We start from the raw sequence: 24,580 nt of genomic DNA, 5'->3' as shown, positions 1-24,580 counted from the left end.
TGTGTACCTGAGAGAGTGTGTGTGTGTGTGTGTGTACCTGAGAGAGGGTGTGTGTGTGTGTACCTGAAAGAGGGTGTGTGTGTGTGTGTGTGTGTGTGTGTGTGAGTGCTCCTGAGAGAGGGTGTGTGTGTACCTGAGATAGGATGTGTGTGTGTGTGTGTGTGTGTGTGTGTATGTGTACCTGAGAGAGGGTGTGTGTGTGTGTGCGTGCGTGCGTGCATGCGTGCGTGCCTGTGTGTGTACCTGAGAGAGGGTGTGTGTGTGTGTGTGTGTGTGTGTGTGCGTGTGTGTGTACCTGAGAGAGGGTGTGTGTGTGTGTGTGTACCTGAGAGAGGGTGGGCTGGAAGCTGCTGTAGAGGGTTCTGGTCTCAACATGTTCCGGAACCAGGCCGTGAGTTCTGAGCACGTGCAGTGCGATCCGCTCAGTGGGCGGACCCAAGTGCTGGTGCATCACTTTGTTAGCCTCTAAGAACACACATCACCACGTGAGAAACACACACCCCCACACACACACAGACTGTCATACCACAACCGCAGACACGGGTGTGCCCGGACGTACTTATTGAATCTAAGGCTGGCACACCCCGTCAGGGGCGTCACGACAGGCCCAGGCTGGTCTCTGAAGGACAACTGATAATGTTCGTCCACAGCAATGACAATTCCCCCATGAGACTAATGGGTGCACATTAGGAGAGACTCACCAAACTCTTCCAAGCTGTGCTGCTTCCCGGCGAAGTACAGGGTGTTCCCGTTGTCCTCGGTGCGGGGTTGGGGCACCCCCTTCAGCCGAGCCAGATTCTGGAGGATCTGAGACGGCTTCAGCTGGTCCCGCCACTGGTTAATGCCAGAGCTGGAAGGGTAAAGAGTCAAAGGTCATCACAGAAGGTCATTTATGAGGTATTTTCTTTTCCAAAATCTGGCAAAATATCCAGCAAACACACACTAGACTTGCCTTGCAAAACAGCAACAACAGCTCTGATACTGATCAAAGCTAGCTACTGTGATATATTTCATCATACATATTTCTTAAATTTTTGTTTTTAATGCTAGAACCACAAAATAATTCAGTTAATACCCTGACAACACAGAAAATATCATTTAAGTACGCGTAGCCTTCCAATGAGTGACAAAGTTAGACTAAAACAAACATTCATTCAAATAAGTTCCAAAAGGTTCAATTGTTCAAGTCCTTTAGCTCGGCAGCACCACGCTTATGGAACAGCCTCCCTGACCACCTAAGGGCAACGCAGACGCTGGACTCCTTCAAAACTGGACTAAAAACATTTTTATTCAGGAAGGCATTTCTGGCTTTGAGATAAATCACTGTCACTAAGTTTTCTATTATGCTTATGTTTACTAGTCTTATTTTATTGTATTGTTATAGTTTACATTTAGGTTTGATGGCACTCTGAGATTATTTTGAATGAAGAGTGTGTTACAAATAAAATACATTATTATTATTATGATTATTATGATTATTATGATTATGATTATGATTATTATTATTATTATTATTATTATTATTATTATTAAGTGTAACTGGAAGTAGAGCCCTTACATGCAGTATGTCTGAGGCAAACCACAATAGGAACCATATCGAGAGAGGAAGCGGTTCTCCAAGTCGATCACAGTCTCTCCGACTTTTTCATCGCGGGTCAACAGGTCGTAATCGTAGACGGAGATCTTCAGGTCTTTGTCTTGTGGGAGGAAGCATGACATCTCAAACATCCTGCAGGGGAGAGAAGACGTGGGATGGGAAGAGTCTGAGAACAACTTAGAAATTAAAATTGCCTTGCCTTGCCATTTGATGGGCAGTAATATGGAATGTTATCATAGAATGTTATGAGGACAACTTGAAAGGTTATGCTGGATTTTACAACGGCATGGAGCGCGATTTAGCCAATTACAATCAAGGATTGGAACAATCAGTTTTAGAAGAACTAAGAACTCAACATCTACTGTGAAGCAAATGCTCTGCCGTTAAACAAATAAACAAATAAATATTTTGACACCTCACACATTACATTACCTGCCAAATGTTGGGTTTGTTGTGTTTGGCAGGTAGTTGTCCCGGTCGTCAACGGTCTTCCTTCCCAAAGCTAATTTTATATACGGATCACACTGAGCGTAGAGGGACAACAACAACAACAACACATCTTTAGATACAGCAAGTAGCCTGGGGACAATAACAAACATCTCCTGAATTTAAAAAGTAATTAGTAATGCCCCAAGTAAATTAATGGCATCAGGCATTACATACAGTTAGTATAGAGTCATACTCACCATAGCACACACTACATACAGGTAGTATAGAGTCACACACACCATAGCACACACTACATACAGGTAGTATAGTCACACACACCATAGCACACACAACATACAGGTAGTATAGAGTCATACTCACCATAGCACACACTACATACAGGTAGTATAGAGTCACACACACCATAGCACACACTACATACAGGCCGATCTGAGCACAGATGCCCTGAGGTGGAAGATGCTAGATGTGTGTGTGAGTCTCACCCGGCCATAAAGATGCTAGATGTGTGTGTGAGTCTCACCCGGCCGTTGTTGTCCTTGGGCTGCAGGTCCACCCCTCTCACCACGTAGATCCGCACCAGGCACTCCTGGGGTCCGCTCTCTGGGAGCTCCCGAAACTGCCTGGGTGGGGGGGCGACCCCCGGGTCGTCAGAAAGGGGGTACACCTTAAACATGCCCTGAAGAACAACACAGGGTCGTCAGAGAGGGGGTACACCTTAAACATGCCCTGAACAACAACACAGGGTCGTTAGAGAGGGGGTACACCTTAAACATGCCCTGAACAACAACACAGGGGAAACAGAGTCAGCGGGCCACTGGAAACATCTTTACAGTTAAAGAAGGTTCTCCTTTTAAGTCCACATTCAACAACATCAAGATCCAATCTTCTTAAAAACTTTGTAAAGGTTTTAGTAAAGGTAATATAGAGAAGAGGTACATATTAGTACAATTTTCCGTTTCAGTCCTCATTCAACGTCATCAAGATCAAATCTTCTTAAAGACTTTGTAAAGGTTTTAGTAAAGGTAATATTGAGAAGAGGTCCATTTCGGTACAACTTTCTACAAACTTTCCAACAACAACAAATAACAAACAAAGTGGTCTGACCTTGAATTCTCCGACAACCGTGGGGTCGTTTTCTCCAGACTCGTCTTTGCCCCGCTGCAGTTTAAAAGTCCCGCAGAAATCAGTCAGGCCCTTGTACTCCCCGATGTCCTCCAGTTCCTTCTCATACACCTGGCAAAGCATTCACACAACATTTAATACAATCTAATGAATTTTATTTATACAGCATACTTTAACAAACAGAGAAGTCTCTAGGTGCTTAGAATATTGGTATCAATTCATTACCCTACAGTCAGACAATTGATATTCCTTGAAGACAACATTTACATAGAAATGACATGAATTACAGTGAAATAAAATGTCCTACTCACTTTGCTTCATTACCCTACAATTGACATTCTTTGATAACGACATTTAATGTTTAGATAGAAATGACAGGAATTCCATTGAAATATAATTTATATACACTCACTTTGAGCGTGTCATATCCCTTCTGGCTGTAGGGGCCGCACTTTTCATGCTCTCCTATGGAGGCGTAGAATTTACTCCACCAGTCAACCACTTCTTTCTCCTGCAATAACATTTAACATGGACACACAAAGAGCAGGGTGAAGATGGTGAATAATATTCAACTCTTTCTCTAATAACATTTCACTGAGTTACTCCACCAGTCAACCACTTCTTTCTCCTGCAATAACATTTAACTGAGTCGTTACATGGACACCCGTGGGATTATCCCTTACCTACCCCATTCCCACGAGTGCTATATTGCTTTTATAAAACAATTCTACCGTCAACAAATTAACATTTCAACACAAAGTTATTGATGAAAAATTTCGCCATTGTTTCTCCGCAACAAAAAAATAGTTGGTTGGTTTGGAATTTTAAGAACTTTGAATTAACATCAACGCGAATATTTCATCGCGGAGTGATTAATTATTAGCTGTGAAAAGTCCCAAACTTGGAACGTCTCTCGTCCAATCAGAAACAGCTAAATTACGCGATAGAACGCAATTGTTTTATAATATTCAATATCGTCCATACACTCTATAGAGAGGAAACTGCCCATTCTGTCCTAACTGAATGCAGGGATTTCAAGAGTAGCGTTTGACGTAAATGCTGTTATAGTAGCTTTGGAAAAGGTTACACACTTCACTGGAGACCTCGGTCATGTGTTTAGATATAGGTAGTCGACTGACAACTAAATAAAAGAAATTCATTTTAAAGAAACAAAAATGTTTTACCTTCTCCACACGCTGATGCATCGTGAAAGACGAAGAGAGAGAGAAAAAAAGCATTAGAAGTTGACAGTGAAATGGATGCTTAAATACCTGACATGCTAAATTTAGATTAATTTGATGCTGGAGTTGATTTGATATCAATGATTTAGTGATCAATCACTGATGACATTAGAACCCTGTGAAAGGTGCTCATCAGAGAAGAGGCCAACAGAATTAGAATTCATCCAGAAGAATGGATTCTAATTTAAATAGATCATTTGACAGGTCATGGAAAAACAGCCACGTGTAATTAATGTTAACAGAGCATTAAATGTTCTTGTTTTTATGAGGGGAAAAAAGTCCTGTTAAAAGCATCTTTGCCTTAACCACTTTGTATCTTTGATACTGTCGAAAGATTGGAGACAGGGCTATGAATCATTCCATACAATCCTCCTTTGAGTCAGGAAGCATCAAATTCCAAAAGAGAGTCAGAGAAGGAATTTCACGAAATCTGATAATTCCTCAGATTCAGATCATCATCAGATCCGAATGAATCTGATAATTCCTCAGATTCAGATCATCGTCAGATCGGAATTAATCTGATAATTCCTCAGATTCAGATCATCATCAGATCCGAATGAATCTGATAATTCCTCAGATTCAGATCATCATCAGATCGGAATTAATCTGATAATTCCTCAGATTCAGATCATCATCAGATCCGAATGAATGTGATAATTCCTCAGATTCAGATCATCATCAGATCGGAATTAATCTGATAATTCCTCAGATTCAGATCATCGTCAGATCCGAATTAATCTGATAATCCCTCAGATTCAGATCATCGTCAGATCTGAATGAATGTGATCAAATCATGACGGAGTCATAAATTAGCCGAAGAAAATGAGAAAAACATACTCCAGCCCATCCAGGCCTCTCATGTTTTCTCTACTGATTACTCAGTTAGGCATATATATGTGTGTGTGTGTGTGTGTGTGTGTGGTGTGTGTTGTGGGTGTGTGTGTGTGTGATGTGTGTGTGTGTGTGTGGTGTGTGTGTGTGTGTGTGTGTGTGTGTGTGAGTGGACTGATTACTCTGTTAAGCGTGCTTGGACTGATTACACAGTTAGGCATATATGTGTGTGTATATGTGTGTGTGTGTGTGTGTGTGTGTGTGTGTGTGTGTGTGTGTGTGTGTGTGTGTGTGTGTGTGTGTGTGTGTGTGTGTGTGTGGACTGATTACTCTGTTAAGCGTGCTTGGACTCTATAGTACATACAACATGGTGAGGGGTGGGGGCCATTTTGTCTACAGCAGCTGACATGCCATGCACAAACTGCAAGTCAGAACATCAAATGAAATGAATATGAGGTTACATAATGTTGACATTCTTTAAAGGCTATCATTAAACATTAGGGTGCATCATTTGCCCCACTTTTTTCAAATCTTTTGAAAATCAATCTGTACCTAGACTCATTTTTTTACACTTACTAAAATAAACTTCCATGAGAAATTTTATCAAATACCATTAATATCTAAGGGGTCCACCGAGGGTCTGAAGTTTCCTACTAACAACACCCATAAAGCTAGGCTGAAATTATCAGTTTTTCTGAAATAACGCCACAAATAATGGATTTAGCCCTATAATGTTAATGAAAGTTGAATATAAATATGGACATTGTGCATCTTTTGGTGCCTGTTTTATGTCTCTATCGTCATAACTTTCCGAGATATGACAATATCAAGTACATTTTTCTTTCAAAACGCATTGAAAATTGCCCTTGCCAGAAATTTCCACAATAACACTGAGGAAACTCATGAATAGGTTTCAATACAAACATCAATGAGAACATAGAGAATACTTAATAGCTAAGTACACTATGGCAGTCAGAACTTTACAAGAGGTTGAGAATGCATAATTTATTATGATAATTCAGAAATCCTTACTATATTACTATAACTTCTGTACCAACAGAAAAGCAAACAATCCTAAACAGTGAACACTAAACAATAAACAGTTATGAAATAGAAACTAATCAAAATGACTTTTTGCAGGAAAAGCAACAAATAGTAGGTCCTATCTTAAATACATGAATGAAAATTATGTCACATAAATCAATTTTAAAGAGCATCACACTTTATTCCCCTTTCTCTTTCTCAGATTTGGTGTTTCCTTTCTGTCTGCTTCCACCACCTGCAGAACATTCTGGTAATGTTCTTCTCCTCTTGCAGAAGTGATGAAGTCGGTGCTGAGTTTTACATTACGCTCTGCACTGTTATTGACAACATTCATGGCTTCCAAGTTAATCAAGGCTTCCTTGTAGGCTGGGTGAGCAGGCCAGGTTGAGACATGAGTGGTGAGGAAAGTAGGGTCCAGCTTCAGAATATGGAAGAGATACCATGCATCAGGTCCCACTAGGTCTGCCAGAGTTGTTTTTTGTGTGATCTTTCCTGGAAACTGGAAACCGGAAACCGGAGCCATTTCTATCAGTTGGGTGTGTGCAGGAGCCAGATGGATTGACAGCCATCAAGCTATTGGCTAGGGATCTCTTGTGCTCTGCAGGTACCTTGTTGCTGAAGAGGGCTAGTGGTACCATCTCAGCTGTGTCAGATTTCATCCTGGAGCAGAGAGATCTTGATTGAATATAACACCTTGGCCATCCAGCGAGCCCGGTGCATGGCACCTGGTTGCTTGAAAGAGAATGGTCTCTCCTCTGGATATGCATCTAGGAATACTAGGCACAGCTCTACGAATTCCAGGTAGTCATCACGCTTTTGCTGAAGACTTGCTTGGGCAACTTGAACCACATCATTCTGTAGATTGTGAATCACCTTCCGGGCTGCCACAGAATAAGATGTCACACCTAATCTGCACAAGTCCTGTGGTTGTCTCTCACGTAAGAAATTCTTCTTAAACCTGAAAAGAGAGCCACCTCTGGGGATTTAGATACTTCAATCTTGAGGTCTGTGAAGACATGGTCCAGCACAACTTCACCAACATGATGCCTGCAGGCTGACCACCAGAGAGCGCGACCCACCTTCTCCTGGATGCTGATGCAGGCTGCAGATAAATGGCCTGTGTTGGATGCTGTGGTGTCAAAGGCCATGTTGACCACTCTGTCTGCACACTTCCATTCTTCCAGCAGGTTGCATGTCAGCTCACTGATGATGATTCCACAGCCTCGACCACTGCCAGGTGTGTAAAAGGGCACGCCCAGAAGTTTGCTGTCATGGGTGTTCCCTACAGATACTGCTAACCTCTCTTCAGACTTGTTTGGTGTCATCACAGATGGTGTTAACTTTGAGTCCCAATGGACAGTAAGCATCTTAGGAGGTTCCCAGTTGTCCTTGTTGGATGTTGATATTTGCTTTGCCATCTTTCTTCGGGATCTATCAGCTGTTGCATATGATAGTGCAACAGCTTCTGGGTTACCTCCAGCTTCCTCAATGACACACTGAGTGAAAGCAGCTTGCTGGGATGGAGTCAGCTTCATCCTCGTGGACAATGACACCAGCTTGTGACGTTTCAGGATGTAACAAGGGATGAAAACTGAGGTGCCAGTCTTCTTGATACGCTTGTGTGGTCGCTGTTTGGAAGGCTGATGGAAAGTTTCATCATCATCGGAACACTCACCACCTGTGGTGGAAAACTTGAACACCTGGCGACCTGACCCGATCTGACCTGAGTCTGACCTGACCTGTTGACTGTTGTTGTATAAACTTAAATCTTTTGAGAACACTTGAACACCTGGCGACCTGACAGACAAGCAAACTGTTCTGTTCTATTTTTATGACAAAGAGACTACCTTCACCTCTGGTTTTTATGGATATTGCGATGACAAAATGCAGAAAATGTAGACAAAAATGCAATATCACAAAAACCAATGAAGCTAGTGATATAAAACTGGTATCAAAAGATGCGTAATAGCCACATTTATGTTCAACTTTCATTGACACCATAGGGCTAAATGCATTATTTTTTAAGTTACTTGAGAATAACTGATTTTTCCCTATGTCCGTATAGGTAACAACTTTAGAGGCTTGGTGGACCCCTCAGACATTATTCAATCCAGCAAATATTCCACAGATTTTCTTTTCATTAGTATTGTCACATTTTAAATTTGGGTACAAGTTCAATTTCCAACATTGGGGCAAATGATGCACCCTATTAAACATGAATATGAAGTTACATGATGTTGACATTCTTTAAAGGCTGTCAATAAACAATAATACAGGATTCATGATGTTGACATTCTTTAAAGGCCATCATTAAACATTAAAACATGATGTTGACATTCTTTAAAGGCCATCATTAAACATTAAAACATGATGTTGGCATGCTTTAAAGGCAGAGTCTTTGATTCTAACCCAGTACATTTTTAGTCAAATTAAGTGAATTGCTCTTGGCGGTCCTCATACATACTTTTGTTCTGTGTGTGATCTAATTATACTGTCCTGGCTCTGTAAACAGGAAACGCAGAGGCTCAGATGGACAAATAAACGATCCAATCAAGACGTTGCTTCACCAACAACGAAGGGAGCGGTGTAATTTGATTGGTTGTTGAGCTTAGATATCAACACCCTTTCGCCAGAATCGCAGTCTCTGCCTTTAAGTATGAGACCATTGAATTAAAATAAATGCTTTGAGTGTGAGGCAAATAAAGGCATCTAATTTCACTCTCTGTTAAAGACATTTGGCCACAGAGTAAAACAAGGATGCAGTGTATTATACCTCTGCAGCCAGGAGTGGTCTGCTGTCATCCATGTTGATAGCCAGGTCACGCGGGGGAGAAGCCATCAACGCCACTGGAATACAAATAGTTCATTTCATATTTAGATATAATTATAATAATAATAATTATTGCTATAATAACAGGTTCATTCCATATTAAGATACATATATACAAAGAAACGGACATATGAAGAAATAATAAGGACAAACTTTTAATTTGATACACACTATACTACACTGAATCACAGACCTCATGTGCCAAGACTATACTGCTATCACAACGGTCATGAAATGTATATGGGCTGTATGCAATCACATTTTATACGACATTAAATATTTTGTAAACCTCGAAATCAGTGCCAAGAATATAAGGGTCATGGGTTCAGGTTTGGGGACTGTGTGTGTGTTAGAGATGCGCGGTTGGCGGTTGCACCCGCGGACTCCGCGGTTAAACCGGGCGGGTGACGTGACAAAAAATTATATTTTAATTAAATTCGGGCGGGTGGCGGTTTACCCAACGAAATTCAAAATATATACACATTGTTAAATGTCGTTACCTACATCCAAGCACATTTTCAAATAATCACATTTTCATCAGGCAGTAAATTGGCCTAGTTCCGTGTATGCATACAAAGCAAACAAAGGAAGCAAAAAAGTTTAAATTAGGTGATGATCCCTATCATGTCGCGTCTCTTTGCAACGCCGCAAACCTGCAAGCTATGAGTCAGCTGTCAGTATTGGAAGAAGCTTTAACGTGTCGTAGATGAAGCTGCCTGGGTTATTTTGTTTCGTTAGGCTATTAGTTATATTTTAAAACAGCCAGTCATTGTAGCCTACCACTCGTGGAATAAGGAATATCAAAGAGATGATGGAGTGATTTGACTCAGAAGGGACATTGGGCATTGGCAGCGCGAGATGAACAAGTTAAACTTCTAGCTCAGTAACTTCACCAGCTAAGAAAGAAGGTAAGAAAAATAGTCGGAAAACTTTCATTTGCAATGCAAGCAGGCAAGTGTTGGGGTTGTTACAGTATAAAGCCTACAATGCGGTGAAATTTCGGAATTAATAGACTCGGCGTTTCCTTCTAAACTAAAAACAGTAGGCTATATTACCATATTAAAATGGTGTACCAAATTGCGTTTTATTACAATGATAAAAAAGTGTAGGCCTACTAGCCTATGGTAAGGTCAGGTTTGCCGATGTGCTTGGCTATTTTAAAGTTTCTCCCTGTGCATCGATCGGAGACAGACGTCACTTCACTGATAATATTCTGGGGATAGGCTACAACAATAGGCTTTCATACTAGGGGCTTTATCCTTTAAATATCTTTGCGGCATTGGATCAGTCTCCTTTCAAGAACAGGCAAGCACTTTCTAGCCTTGCGTCACAGCGCCTATACCTAAAAACAACAGGCGGATGGCGGGCGTGTGCGGTTTTGAAAATTGGTCAAAAAAATTGGTGCGGATGGATAGCGGACGGATCATGCGTTTTGTGATGCGGTTGCGGATGAAATAATAGCCCATCCGCGCATCTCTAGTGTGTGTGTGTGTGTGTGTGTGAATATAAGGGTCTTGGGTTCAGGTTTTGGGAGTGCCCCCCCGACAGCAGAGCAGGCCAGCCAATCATATAATCCCCTTGGAATATTACATTAAATTAAAATATATTCAATATGATTTTATTTATATAGGATAATTAAATTGTCTCAAGGCACAAAGGATCAAATATTATTTACTATAATCCCCTTGAAATATCAAACCCACTGAAGGAGATCTCGACCCTTGAATCAACCAAATCACTTAACAGGAGGAGCACCATACTTTTGAATCAACCAATCACATAACAGGAGGAGCACCCAAGACGACCCTTAAATCAACCAATCACGTAACAGGAGGAGCACCATACTTTTGAATCAACCAATCACATAACAGGAGGACCAGACCCTTGAATCAACCAAACTATTCAGGAGGAGCATCATACTTTTAAGTCAACCAATCACATAACGGGAGGAGCACCATACTTTTGAATCAACCAATCACGTAACAGGAGGAGCACCCAAGACGACCCTTGAATCAACCAATCAGGTAACAGGAGGAGCACCATACTTTTGGAGGTCATGGAGACGTCGGCCCGGGCCTGGTACGGATCGCAGCGGAACCCCTCCAGGGACGCGATGGTGCACTGGCCCACGACGGGCTTCCTGCCGAACGGACGATGGTCGATCACCTTCAGCACGATGGGGGGCGTGTACATCTCCTCTTTGGGGAGGAGCTGCAGGGAGGAGAGGTGACAGGATTGGTCAGATTCTAGTGGGGGGCGTGTACATCTCCTCTTTGGGGAGGAGCTGCATGGAGGAGAGGGAACAGGATTGGTCAGATTCTAGTGGGGGGCGTGTACATCTCCTCTTTGGGGAGGAGCTGCAGGGAGGAGAGGGAACAGGATTGGTCAGATTCTAGTGTTGGGTGTAAAGATTGGAAATAGAACTTGCAGAGACCTTGGGTGGCACAGAGCCTCCAAGAACCTGGACTTCTAATACAAATAATAATAATAATAATAATAATAATATTTCTGTGGACTATGTTATATATTCTCACATCCCTGTTTTCTTTTATCCTCAAGAAAGCAAATGTTTTTTAGTTTTTTGTTTTGTTGTTTAGGCGACTGGAGATGAGTTCCTGCTCACCACTTTGAGGAAGAGGACGGAGACAGGGAAGTTGGGGCTCTTCTTCATGTTCCTGATGGTGGCGGAGTGGACCACCTCACCTCCACACTCCACCACCAGGCTGGGAGAGGACACGCTGGCCAGCTGGTACGCCTTCATGTTACGCAATCCCCACGCCAGGATCTGGAACCACAACACAACAGGGATTTAAGCTTCACTTTGAACTTCTCACACACTAGGAGGGACGGTCCATCCCCACGCAAGCTTCTAAGAGCGAATGAGCACAGCATGGAACAACAAATTAAGTTTTAGTGTTTTGTCACATCAAACCTGGTGGCAGTTCACTTTCCACCTAACTTATGGTAGAACTAGGCCAAGGGACCCAAACTACAGGCCAAGGAACCCACCACACAGGCCAATGCTTATGGTAGAACTTGGTGTTCAACTGGTGCAACTACGTGCAGGATTTACTATTAATAGAGACAGCCTGGAACCAACCCAGGTTCCCCAACATGGGAAAAATCCACATACTGAACGTAACTGTGGATGAACACCTGTTGTCACACTAGAAACCAAAACAGAAGATGCCCTTGCAGGAAGGACTTACTGGGAACCCTTCTGTTTCACCGGGTCCACATAACTCACCTAATACAGGTCCCTGTTAGAGACCTGGGGTCAGTTCTATTCTTGGTTCTAAACAACCCAATAACCCCCCCACCCATACACACACACACACACACACACACACACACACACTAGTTTCTCTTTACCTCAATAGCGGTGAGCTGGACCAAACACACACACACACACACACACACACACACACACACACACACACACACACACACACACACACTAGTTTCTCTTTACCTCAATAGCAGTGAGCTGGACCACTGGCCTCACTCCCTGGGGAACCATGTACAGGGTCTCCCCCCTCTTAGGAGGGACCAGGGGCAGGTCTGTGTCACTTCCCTGGAGAGGGAACAATCAGACAGACATCAGTGCACACACACACACACACAACACACACACACACACACACTTAATCACGTACACACACACACTTAATCACGTACACGTACACACACACACACACCACACAAACACTGTCAAGCAAACACACACACACACACACACACACACACACCTTATCCTTGAGAATGAGCTCAGCAGACACCAGGACGTCCCCTGCGTGCTCCCCCCTCTGGGTGACGGGGTGCCAGAGCAGTTTGGGGGTGACGTCCATGCCGGGGTGCAGCTTCACCTGGGGCTTACACATGGTCCTTCCCAGCATCTCATCCTTCCCCTGGAGGTGAAATACAGGTATGAAGACACACACACACACACACACACACACACACACGGGGCTTACACATGGTCCTGCCCAGCAGCTCATCCTTCCCCTGGGGGTGAAATACAGGTATGATGTGCGTGAACAGAGAACATAACCATCTTACCAGATTTATCGTAACAGTGTTAAATATCGGACGGCGTGTTAATCCATTATTAAACTGAAGTTATAGATTGCTAATCCATTATTAAACTAAGCGTTTTTGATTGTTTAACAGAATGGCCCATGTTTGACACTGTCCGATAACTGACATAGGTACGCTACTGGAGCTGTTTTATGCTACATCCGACATACAGTAACTCCACACACACACACACACACACACACACACACATCACATGGTCTTTGTCATATATCTCCAGCACCACACACACACACACACACACACACACACACACACACACAGACACAACCCACCACTTGGTCTTTGTCATATATCTCCAGCACCACACAGACAAACACACACACACACACACACAACCCACCACTTGGTCTTTATCATAGATCTCCACACACACACACACACACACACACACACACACACACACACACACAACCCACCACTTGGTCTTTGTCATAGATCTCCAGCACCACACACACACACACACACACACACACACACACACACACCACTTGGTCTTTGTCATAGATCTCCAGCACCACACACACACACACAAACACACACACACACCACTTGGTCTTTGTCATAGATCTCCAGCACCACGGGGGGTGGGTTCAGTGCCATGGCCTGCGGATCTCCGTAGATCTCCACGCTGTTGAAGATCAGGGTCTGGTCCCACGTGGGGTTCAGGGAGGCCTTCACCGTCTCCGTGGTTTTGCTCATGTGCAGGAAGGACACGTGGGCGTACGGGTCTGTGACGGGAGGGAAGAGGAAGAAGAATACAATAAACAAATAAAAGAATACAAAAATAAAAATAATAATTAATATCACAGAAGAATACAATAAACTTATTCTTACAATAAAAGCAATCTTGACACTGATATTGAGAGAAATGTTGAGCTTGAGTGCTGAATATGTGTATGGAGCCGTGTGAAACAGGGGAAAACACGTGGAGCGGAACGTTCTAGTAGCAGAATGTTCTCGTAGCAGAATGTTCTCGTAGCAGAATGTTCTAGTAGCAGAATGTTCTCGTAGTAGAATGTTCTAGTAGCAGAATGTTCTAGTAGTAGAATGTTCTAGTAGCAGAATGTTCTCTTACCTGAGAAGCTGTCTTTGTCTAAGGCCATGAGGCTCCTGGCTTGGTACACATACACCCTCAAGTGGTACACAGACGCTCCTGTATAAAAAACAGGACGAAAATGTCAACATTACCAGACCTCCATTTGTTCGCCCTACAGCAAACCCAAATGCACTTATGTACTGACTCAGACCACCAAATCAGATCCAGCAACCCACTGTGCTAGTTAAGACATACTGAATTCGTAGTCATTACACGGGAGGTTACGTCTTCCACTGGAGGTTAAAGCAGCACTAAGGAGTTTTTGGCTTGGAGCTCCCCCTAGCGGCGAAACCTGTTGAAATGTGCTTTCCTTGTTTATGACAAACTAGCTAGTCAGGACTGGGCGGCTCCAGGAATACTACAAACCGCAGTCATTTCCCTACCGACCCCCGATGGCAATAGGGGAGAAAGCCATTCTCCATATTGAAAGTAATTGTAGCGGCACAATTTTTTTTCAAGCTGATATTATAAGGTAGAATTGTTACATAGTGTTACTTTAAGTTTTCCAAAAGCAAGTGTTCTTACGCTCGAATGTGCAGGAGACGGTGGGAGTGTTTGCGCCGAACGCCTTGCTGGCATCCTTAGCGCCCTTCTCTTCGGTCTCGGTGCCCTGCAACCAATAAGGAGAAACATCAGACATCCCTGGAGGTCAAGGTTCAACAACAACACTTCACCATATCGACTCATGTTGTGAGTGCATCTGTTGAATTAGGCTCACATTCTTTATTTTACAAACAGCAAAATCAATGTAGTTTTGATAAGCTTTATGGTCATTGCCAATGGTGAACTGATCAACATAGGCTCATGTCACGCAACTGAAAACCCCCGCTCTAAAAAGGAAACAGTGTTGGACAGTATGGAAATGACCCTGAACACAACTGAACTCACCACTGCCCCCTCTAGGTTGAAGATGGCCGACGCTCCAACACGGTTACCCGGAGCCATCTTCCTCCTCCATCGGCGCCGGCGGAATGTGTCCGATGAGCGCTCTTTCTTGTGGAACTTCCAGCCAATCAGAGAGGAAAACTCCCAGCCTTCTGGATCCCCTAAATCCTTCCTCTACCAATCAGAGAGGGTTTGAGAGAAAAAAATGAAAAAAAAAACAACCAATGAACACACCTTATGTGTTATGACATTCACACACACAACTGAACCAGTAATGAGCAAAGGTCTACTGTATATTTCACAGGCTAAATAAAATGGGAGACAGATCCCATTGGACAACATATTAGACTTTTTCAGCAGTCAATGTTTCATTTAAATTCATGCTTTCAACCCGCCCAGCATCAGCACCGATGCGGTAGCAGAGAACCCACTCCACAGAACCCACTCCACAGAACCCACTCAACAGCACCCACTCCAGATAACCCATCCACAGAACCAGAACCCACTCCACAGAACCCACTCCACAGAACCCACTCAACAGCACCCACTCCAGAGAACCAGAACCCACTCCATAGAACCCACTCCATAGAACCCACTCCACAGAACCCACTCCACAGAACCCACTCCACAGAACCACAGAACCAACTCCACAGAACCCACTCCACAGAACCCACTCCACAGAACCACAGAACCAACTCCACAGAACCCACTCCACAGAACCCACTCCACAGAACCCACTCCACAGAACCAGAACCCACTCCACAGAACCCACTCCAGATAACCCACTCCAGATAACCCACTCCACAGAACCCACTCCAGAGAACCCACTCCAGAGAACCCACTCCACAGAACCAGAACCCACTCCACAGAACCCACTCCAGAGAACCCACTCCACAGAACCCACTCCAGATAACCCACTCCAGAGAGAAACCACTCCACAGAACCCACTCCACAGAACCCACTCCAGATAACCCACTCCACAGAACCCACTCCACAGAACCCACTCCAGATAACCCATCCACAGAACCAGAACCCACTCCACAGAACCCACTCCACAGAACCCACTCCAGAGAGAACCCACTCCACAGAACCCACTCCACAGAACCCACTCCAGATAACCCACTCCACAGAACCCACTCCACAGAACCAGCTCCAGAGAGAACCCACTCCACAGAACCCACTCCACAGAACCCACTCCACAGAACCCACTCCACAGAACCCACTCCAGAGAGAACCCACTCCACAGAACCCACTCCACAGAACCCACTCCATAGAACCCACTCCACAGAACCCACTCCAGACTGACCTCAGCTGCGGCTCCAGCGCCAGCCATCCTCTTCCTGGGTCGGATCAGCCTCTTCCGGCGGTGAACGTGGTACATCTTCTCCGCCGGCACCCAGGACTTGGGCTTGTCATCCGGGGGGATGGTTATGCCATACTCCCATCCTGGACACCACGCCCACAAACGCATAGAATAGAATAGAATAGAATAGATTAGAATATCTATTTGTCATTGCACAAGTACAACAAAACTGAGGTATCAGCTCTCAGACACAAAACAATACAAATATAGATTGAACTATACAGATGTACACTATAAATACTTTGCTTAAGACGTCCATGACAATGTACTTGGTTGTGTATAATAGTATGACCAATAATTGTTAATAAAATCATAAAGCGTAGGAGCATGAGCTTATAAGCATCAAGTTTATGAAATATAAAATGGACTCTGTGAAGTGCTTTGAGACATCGTTGACTGTAAGACATTCAATGTTGTGTATGTAAATGGGATTAACTAAAAGCAAACTGGATTTAAAATTCTGTATAGAAACGCACAGAACAAGAATCACAGAAATGAATCCTTATGACTAAAGTTTTATATTAAATACATTTTTAAAACATGCCGTTTACTGAGCATTAGCGTTTGTATGGTGTGCGCGCGCGTGTGTGTGTGTGTGTGGGGGGGGGCTGGGGGTGGTTCGTAATACACTGACAGACCTTTCTCGTCCACTGCTCGATTGATGTCAAAGCTCCAGGCATCGTCCCACGACCAGCCTGATGGACACTCAATCTCTGCCGGACTCTGGGCCTTCTCCCCATTCTGAAAGAACACACACACACACACACGACATTTTAGTATGCACTGTCAGTATTGAAAGACAGCATTTTAGCAATGACAAGTGAAAGCAATAGATCCTAACTTCCCAAATTTAGGACCTGTTTACTTAAAAAGAATTAAATAAAAATCACAACTACCACAACTTCATAAGTAATGTTTTTAAAGCATTTTAAAGGACATGTCTCTCTCTATGTCACTGTGTATCTGACTGTGGTGTGGTTGTGTTGTGTTGCTGTGTCACTGTGTCGTACAACTGTGTGTGTTTGTGTCTGACTCTCACCACGCCAGTGTAGGGCTCAGTGTGTGTGTGTGTGTGTGTGTGTGTGTGTGTGTGACTCACCACATCAGTGTAGGGTTCAGACGCAGGCTTCCAGTCTCTCCCTGGGAGTCGAGTCTCATTCTCAAACACCTCGTCCAGAAACTCTGTGTGTCCCGCGTCAGCCTCCGTCAGCAGACTAGTACCCACACACACACACACACACACACACACACACACACACACACACACACACACACACACACGAGAAACAAACAAATATTCCAGTCAAGACTCATAAATTACCAAAACTCAGCCCTCATCAAAAGAAATGGCCGCACAATGCTAGGCTAACACAATGCTAGGCTAAAAAGCTACAACCACAAGGCTAGACACACAACTCTTCTTCAATAAACAAAAGACTAGTTCACACACACACACACACACACACACAGACACACACACACACACACACACACACGAAAACAAACAAATATACCAGTCAAGACTGTGTGTGTGTTTGTGTGTGTGTGTGTGTCTGTGTGTGTCTGTGTGTGTGTGTATGTGTGTGTGTGTGTGTGTGTGTGTGTGTGTGTCTGCGTGTGTGTGTCTGTGTGTGTGTGTGTGTGTGTGTCTGCGTGTGTGTGTGTGTGTGTGTGTGTGTGTGTGTGTGTGTCTGCGTGTGTGTGTGTGTCTGTGTGTGTGTGTGTCTGTGTGTGTCTGTGTGTGTATGTGTGTCTGTGTCTGTCCTCACCTCTTCTCTGGGTCGATGAACCAGTCTGCTTCCCACTCCCACCCTCTAGGGGGCAGGAAGTACTCCTGCTTCACCTTAATCTTGCCCGTCACGTCGGAGTACTTGGGCCGGGTCAACAGGCCTGTGGTCCCCCACTTCCCAAACACCTCCGCCTGGTTCTCATACTGCAGACAGAATCAGAATCACAATCAGAATGGATAACATGACATAACACAATAAGGAGAACATGCAATGTTTAGATTAGATTAGATTAGATTCAACTTTATTGTCATTGCACAGAGTACAAGTACTGAGACACACCATGTTTGCTTCTCGCCTTAACAAATCAACCACTCAGCTGTTCTGGTTTGAAACATTACATTAGAAGAATGCATTCTACAACACAGTTAGATTTTTTTTATTCCTTAGTCAATCTGATTGGCCCAGACAGTCTTCAGACAGACAATGTTCATTCTACAACATTCTTTACCCACTGGTGTGACTTATCTATCTTAATGAACTTGTCACACATTGAAAAAAGACAAACTGTGTGTTAAGGTATAATGGTTGAGAGTTAAAAGTTCACATTTTCCCCCCCATATAATGATCAATTGTATCACATTATCATAACAAAGGGTTATCAATACTATTCAAGAAGGAACACCAACTACCAGACAATATCGTAATTGTTAATATTCTTTGTAAGACATTGGAGTATCAGAGACAAATCAAAGGACCAGGTGTGGTGCTGAAGCATGTCACTGATAACCTACCAGCTCTACTGGTTACACACACACACACACACACACACACACACACACACACACACACACACACACTTACTCTCTCACTGATAACCTACCAGCTCCGCTGGTTACACACACACATTTGATTGCTTTTATTTGGATCCACAAGACAAGCGACAAGATACAGGATCCAAATACTTTGGGAAGAGTCTTTGACAGGGTGACAGGTCTGATAGGCTTACAAACTTTTACCAGTTCTCTTAATACTGCCCCCTTTTTATGCAGCCCCCCCATCTGCAGCCCTCTAACAACATTCTTATGTACATGGCCTAAACTTCCAAAGACAAGAATTATTAAACTACAGTCACATCCCAGCTGGCGAATGAGTTCCATTAATGATTGATATTTCAGTAGCTTGGAATAATAGCAAGTCTCCATATACAAATCAAAACAGCAGCCTACTTCAATAATAAATACAGAGTTCACAGATTCATTTACAATTACAATATCTGGGGTGTTTGGAATGTTTTTAAAGTACTCACACACACACACACACACTTACTCTCTCACTGATAACCTACCAGCTCTGCAAACACACTGAAGGTCCCCTCGGCAAAGGCGTTAAACTTCTTCTCATTGGCAGACAGGCCCAGCCACATGTTCATCCGGACCTGCACCGGAAGCTTCTGTCCTTTGCTCTTGTCCATGGGGTACTGGGGATGCACACAGAGAAGAGGTCAGTTTATGTGTGTGTGTGTGTGTGTCTGTTTGCCTCAACCATGGGGTACTGGGGATGCACAGAGAAGAGGTCCGTTTGTGAAGCGTGTCTCAAGCAGAGTGAAGACTCATCGAAGCAAACACACATCAAATATAGATCCTAAACATCCAACAGTCATAAACATATACACACACAAGTGTGCTTTGGAGTATTCTAGCTGGGCATCTGAAAAATGTAAATCAAAATAGATAGGCTGCACACATACACAAAGACACAAACACACACACATTTAGAAAATAGGAATCTACCTTGAGGAAGATGTTATGGGTTACACACACACACACACACACACACACACTTACTCTCTGTGTCTCAATCACACACACACACACACACTTACTCTCTGTGCCTCACTCACTCACTCACACACACACACACACACTTACTCTCTGTGCCTCACTCACACACACTTACTCTCTGTGCCTCACTCACACACACACACACACACACACACACACGCACACACGCACACACACACTACCTTGAGGAAGATGATGTGGGTTACACACACACACACACACACACACACACACACACACACACACTACCTTGAGGAAGATGTTGTGTGTTTTCCCGCAGTGCTGTCCGCAGGCCTCCTGGCTCTGGGTGGAGTGGAGCACCTGGTGGGCGGGGACTCGGGCGTACGCCACCCTCTTCTCCCCACGCAGCATCCAGATGATGACGTCAGGCATGCTGTTCTGAGGCTGGGGCGGGACAGAGCAAATTACCAACCAATGACGTTACAGAGGTAGATGATTGGCAGCTCTTTAGTCCAATAATAAAAGTTAGATGTTAATGCTCCTGTCAACATTCGTGCGCAGCTTTATAGCATTAAATAAACTGGTGATGAGCTACTTAAACCAAGTGCTTATTATATATATTAATAATCCCTTAATTTCCCACGGGATTAATAAAGTATCCATCTATGATCTATCGATCTATCTATCTATATATATAAACATTTGCCTCCTTTTACTGTTTGACCACCTCAACTATGTAGGTCCACTGTCAAAATCAAGTTTTAAAGGGCAGTGGGCAGTGTAGATAATATAAGGTTGAGTTAGTACACTAAGTCTTTCTGAAGGCTAAAGCTTGCAGACAATGCATATACATTTGACATTATTACATTCTCTACAGGTTTGTATTGAAGGTATAACATACAGGTTGAGGCCAGCTCAGAGTCTGGAGGAAGTTTCTCGAACCTCTTCTGCGAGCTGCTTGAGTTTATCCAGCCAGCCCTTATGTAAAGCAGTATTTATTGTTACACCAGGTTTTTATTTATCTTAGCTTGACTGTTCTCTCCCTTCGTCCCTACGTCGCTTTGGACAAAAGCGTCTGCTAAATTACTAAATGTAAATTTAACTGCAGTTCAGAGTCTGGAGGAGGGAAGTTTCTCGAACCACTTCTGCGAGCTGCTTGGGTCAATGCATATAGATTTTACATTTACATTCTCTACAGGTTTGTATTGAAGGTATAGCAGGCGGAGGCCAGTTGGAGGAAGTTTCTAGAACTGGAGGGGAAGTTTGTCGAACCTCTTCTGCGAGCTGCTTGAGTTTGTCCAGCCAGCCCTGGATGGTGCCCGTGGTCTCCCTGACGTCCGAGGCCTCCTGCACCATCCTCTGGGCCTGCTCTCTCATAAGGGTCAGGGCCTGGTCTCGCAGCTTCTTGATCTGGATGTCCAGCGTGGTCAGGTTGGCCGTTCCCTCCAGCTCTGGTAACTGGACACTGGAGAGGGAGACGTAAAACATTAGCCGTTAGCCATAGCCATTAGCCATTAGCCATTAGCCATAGCCATAGCCATAGCCATAGCCATAGCCATAGCCATAGCCATAGCCATAGCCATAGCCATTAATCATCAACCATTAAGTCCTGTAGAGTCATATGCGTAGTTGTGGACAGGTTTTAGAACAAGACAGCCTCTGGAGGTAACTGGACACTAAAGGCGGAGATGTAAAACATTAGCCATTAGCTGTATACACATTAGCCATGTGTATATAGATGCTAAGTTGAGTGTGTTGCTTGTGTTTTTGTATTTGATTTTTTTACTAAATGATTTGTATTTATTTTTTGTGATCTTATTGTTTTGTTTCTGTTTTTCTATTTGTTTCTGATATTTTATTTTATTGTGATTTAATTGTAAAGCACTTGATCAGCATGAGATGTTTTTAAGGAAGCAGCAGAGCTCATGAACGCCAGACACTCAGTTTTACACACCTGGTGAGGTCATCACAAAAGCTAAAGAGAGATGTACGTTTTACCTGGTCAGGTCATCACAGAAGCTAAAGAGAGTGCACACACACACACACACACACACACACACACACATACACACACACTCTAAGACACACACACCTGGTCAGGTCATCCACCAGCTGGTTCACCAGCCTCACCCAGATCTCATCCAAGCGGTTGTCAGGGACCTTGGCATCCATGGCTACCTTCATAGCATCGATGTTCTCTTGCTAAGACAAGAATGAATTGCAAATATTAAGGTTTAACTGGAGAACATTTTAAGATTCAGATGTTTATTCTGTAAGGAGATGTTAGCCTTCATGTAGATTTCTATGAGAAAGACTTTATAGATCATGCGTGTTCTGCATATATAAGAGCGTTATAGATAGGTAGATAGATAGATAGATATACTTATTATTCCCGAGGAAAATTTAGGAAATAGTATATATGATAATAATAAATAAATAAATAATAATATAATAGGCGATCATGTTCTCACCAGTCTGTCTGCGATGTACAGGATGATGTTCACTGCATCCAGTCTGTGACTGATGTCTTCCCAGAAGGAGGTAACGACCACCACAGGCTTCGTGTCCGCCCAGGGCAGGTAGTAGTAGTGGTTCCCTTAGAGATTAAGAGTGAGGAGTATGTTTAACATTTAAATGTCCGTCAATCTATCAATACATAAATCAGTCAATTGATAGATAAAAAATATATCAAAAGGTTTTATTCATGAAACAGCATGTTTTAGGAGAAAATAGAAGAGAAGGAAATGTCCTTTTTCAGACGAGTACAAAAGAAGACTACAAGCAACGGTTGCAAATAATGCACCTAAATCTTACGTCAAAACACTATCTAAAAACACCCTCTATAGGTTACCTAGTAAGTACCTAACTAGTTTAAATTAAAACACCACAAAAGCAGAGGGCGTTTTTGCACATCCAAACATTACCTACAGTGACATTTATCTTTGTGTGAGTGACTATTTAACTATTAGTAAGTGTCTGAGTTAAGGTGTTTACACTGAATCACCCCTCTCTCTTGCCTCACCATCAAACACAGCGCAGCCGTAATAGGGTTAGGGTTAAGTGTGTGTGTGTGTATGTGTGCGTGTATGAGTGTGTGTGTGTGTTTACCATCAAACACAGCGCAGCCGTAATAGGGTTAGGGTTAAGTGTGTGTGTGTGTGTGTGTGTGTGTTTACCATCAAACACAGCGCAGCCGTACTGGGTGGTGGAAGCCAGGGGCTTGCAGGTGGAGTCCAGCTTGTTGCCATAGTTACCGATGCTGACCTCAAACTGAATGGGCTCCCCTGGTTCCTGGATCATGCAGGCGGCGTGGAACACCGCGCACAAGCTGTACTTCCTCCTGCGCTGGTACTTCTACGCAAAACACACACATGCAAAACACACACACACACACACACACACACACACACACACACACACACATGCAAAACACACCCTCAGTGGCAGCAGAAAGAAGCAAGGTGGCAGTCTGGGTTGGGGTAAGTATTTGCATCTCAGGGGTGAGGTCACAGCATTGAGTTACTAGCCCGTAGAGCACCAGGACAGTAATACCACACCTGGCCACTAGAGCGCAGTCTGGTGACGGTAGTCATTAAAGACACTGGGTGCTTGTTATCTTTAATGCACCTTGGGAAAGGTGAACGTGCTATAACAATCCGGTTGGTTAAAAGTTTCACTATAGCCCATAATCAAGACTATTAATACTTTGCAGATGAGAGTTAATGTATTTCTTTTTGCGTGAGGTGAGATTTTTTTTTTTACCTGAACAACCAAAACGTCATCGTTGGACATCTTGTCCACCTCTTTGTCTGCTTTGCCCTCCAGCTGAGTGGACAGCTCCACGAGCACCCGTCCCCTGTAGGCCACACCTTCACCCTAAACCAATCAAAATCACTCCCTTTGATACGCTGGACATACGTAAATCACAGTTCATAACACTGCACAATACAGGTGTGTTAGTAAACAACATACAGATAATAAACAGACCGTATTCCACATTACCTCATAGAAACAAACATGCCAAATAAACATTTTTACATTTCAATTTAGCAGACGCTTTTACCCAACGCGACTTACAAGGAAATTGCATTTATACATCAGGAGCAGTTTAGGGGTTCAGTGTCTTGCTCAAGGACACTTACACACTTGGTAAGGAGGAGTGGGGAATCGAATTAGCAACCTTTCGATTACTAAACGACTCCTCTACCCCCTGTACCAACGTAAAAAATTAAACAAAAAAATTGCCAAATTTTTTTTGCCGAAAGCAGAGCCCGCGTTCCTCCCAGCGCACCTTTCCGTGGTTGAGTTCCTCGTAGGGGTCGGGCAGACCGCTGAACTCTCGGGGACTTCCGTAGAAGTTGACGTAGCAGGGGCCGAAGGTTGGGAGGAAACCCACCTCAGACTCCCCAGCTTGCACTGGGAGAAAGCAGAACAAAAGGTCATCAAAAGGTCAACAAGAGGTCATCCTCTGGGCCTCCTCCTCACGGCACT

The 24,580-nt window shown here is 43.6% G+C and overlaps 1 protein-coding gene across 1 annotated transcript in view; it reads right to left on the bottom strand.

Annotated features, from left to right (window-relative positions):
- The window catches only part of LOC308361694 (myoferlin-like), a 55,832-nt gene that overhangs the window by 4,681 nt on the left and 26,571 nt on the right, over positions 1-24,580 (bottom strand). The window contains exons 18-46 of the mRNA XM_080834120.1: positions 24,381-24,505; positions 23,852-23,965; positions 23,266-23,443; positions 22,561-22,685; positions 22,182-22,291; positions 21,362-21,554; positions 20,378-20,533; positions 19,633-19,764; positions 18,327-18,490; positions 17,657-17,771; positions 17,196-17,298; positions 16,501-16,640; positions 15,198-15,368; positions 14,835-14,919; positions 14,289-14,366; positions 13,760-13,941; positions 12,865-13,023; positions 12,588-12,689; positions 11,739-11,900; positions 11,161-11,326; positions 9,059-9,132; positions 4,354-4,365; positions 3,582-3,680; positions 3,152-3,280; positions 2,568-2,723; positions 2,030-2,121; positions 1,559-1,729; positions 702-850; positions 326-465 (exon numbers count right to left, since the gene is read on the bottom strand). Of these exons, the coding sequence (XP_080690246.1) occupies positions 326-465; positions 702-850; positions 1,559-1,729; positions 2,030-2,121; positions 2,568-2,723; positions 3,152-3,280; positions 3,582-3,680; positions 4,354-4,365; positions 9,059-9,132; positions 11,161-11,326; positions 11,739-11,900; positions 12,588-12,689; positions 12,865-13,023; positions 13,760-13,941; positions 14,289-14,366; positions 14,835-14,919; positions 15,198-15,368; positions 16,501-16,640; positions 17,196-17,298; positions 17,657-17,771; positions 18,327-18,490; positions 19,633-19,764; positions 20,378-20,533; positions 21,362-21,554; positions 22,182-22,291; positions 22,561-22,685; positions 23,266-23,443; positions 23,852-23,965; positions 24,381-24,505 (3,782 nt within the window). The remainder of the gene's footprint in view (positions 1-325; positions 466-701; positions 851-1,558; positions 1,730-2,029; positions 2,122-2,567; positions 2,724-3,151; positions 3,281-3,581; positions 3,681-4,353; positions 4,366-9,058; positions 9,133-11,160; positions 11,327-11,738; positions 11,901-12,587; positions 12,690-12,864; positions 13,024-13,759; positions 13,942-14,288; positions 14,367-14,834; positions 14,920-15,197; positions 15,369-16,500; positions 16,641-17,195; positions 17,299-17,656; positions 17,772-18,326; positions 18,491-19,632; positions 19,765-20,377; positions 20,534-21,361; positions 21,555-22,181; positions 22,292-22,560; positions 22,686-23,265; positions 23,444-23,851; positions 23,966-24,380; positions 24,506-24,580) is intronic.

This window comes from Sprattus sprattus (genome assembly GCF_963457725.1).
Source record: "Sprattus sprattus genome assembly, chromosome: 3".
Taxonomy (NCBI): Eukaryota; Metazoa; Chordata; class Actinopteri; order Clupeiformes; family Clupeidae; genus Sprattus; species Sprattus sprattus.
This window is presented reverse-complemented; position numbering and strand designations above follow the sequence as displayed.